At 61.5% G+C, this 286-nt stretch overlaps 1 protein-coding gene across 1 annotated transcript in view; it reads left to right on the top strand.

The window, feature by feature from the left end:
* Positions 1 to 14: 14 nt before the first annotated feature.
* LOC104524177 (G-protein coupled receptor 12) overlaps positions 15 to 286 on the top strand; it is a gene marked incomplete at its 3' end in the record, with an annotated part of 1,020 nt that continues 748 nt past the window's right edge. The window contains exon 1 of the mRNA XM_010166969.1: positions 15 to 282. Coding sequence (XP_010165271.1) covers positions 15 to 282 — 268 coding nt within the window. The remainder of the gene's footprint in view (positions 283 to 286) is intronic.

Here is a 286-nt window from a genome sequence, read left to right as displayed (position 1 = left end):
CAGTCCCCGGCAGCATGATGGAGGAAAAGCCCCCCACCTCCAACCATGGCCCCCCAGGCTGGGTCACAGCCAGGAACAGCAGCAGCAGCAGCAGCTCCTTGGATCTGGAGTCTGTGGTGCAGCCCCTCGCCTTGAACCCGTGGGATATTGTCCTCTGCATCTCCGGGACCGTTATCTCCTGTGAGAACGCCATCGTGGTGGTGGTCATCTTCTACGCCCCGGCTTTCCGGGCTCCCATGTTCCTCCTCATCGGCAGCTTGGCCACAGCTGATCTCCTGGCTGGTTT

Source organism: Antrostomus carolinensis, unplaced genomic scaffold, assembly GCF_000700745.2.
Source record: "Antrostomus carolinensis isolate BGI_N321 unplaced genomic scaffold, ASM70074v2 scaffold45830, whole genome shotgun sequence".
Taxonomy (NCBI): Eukaryota; Metazoa; Chordata; class Aves; order Caprimulgiformes; family Caprimulgidae; genus Antrostomus; species Antrostomus carolinensis.
Note: the sequence above shows the minus strand (reverse complement) of the source record. Positions and strands in the feature narration are given on the sequence as shown.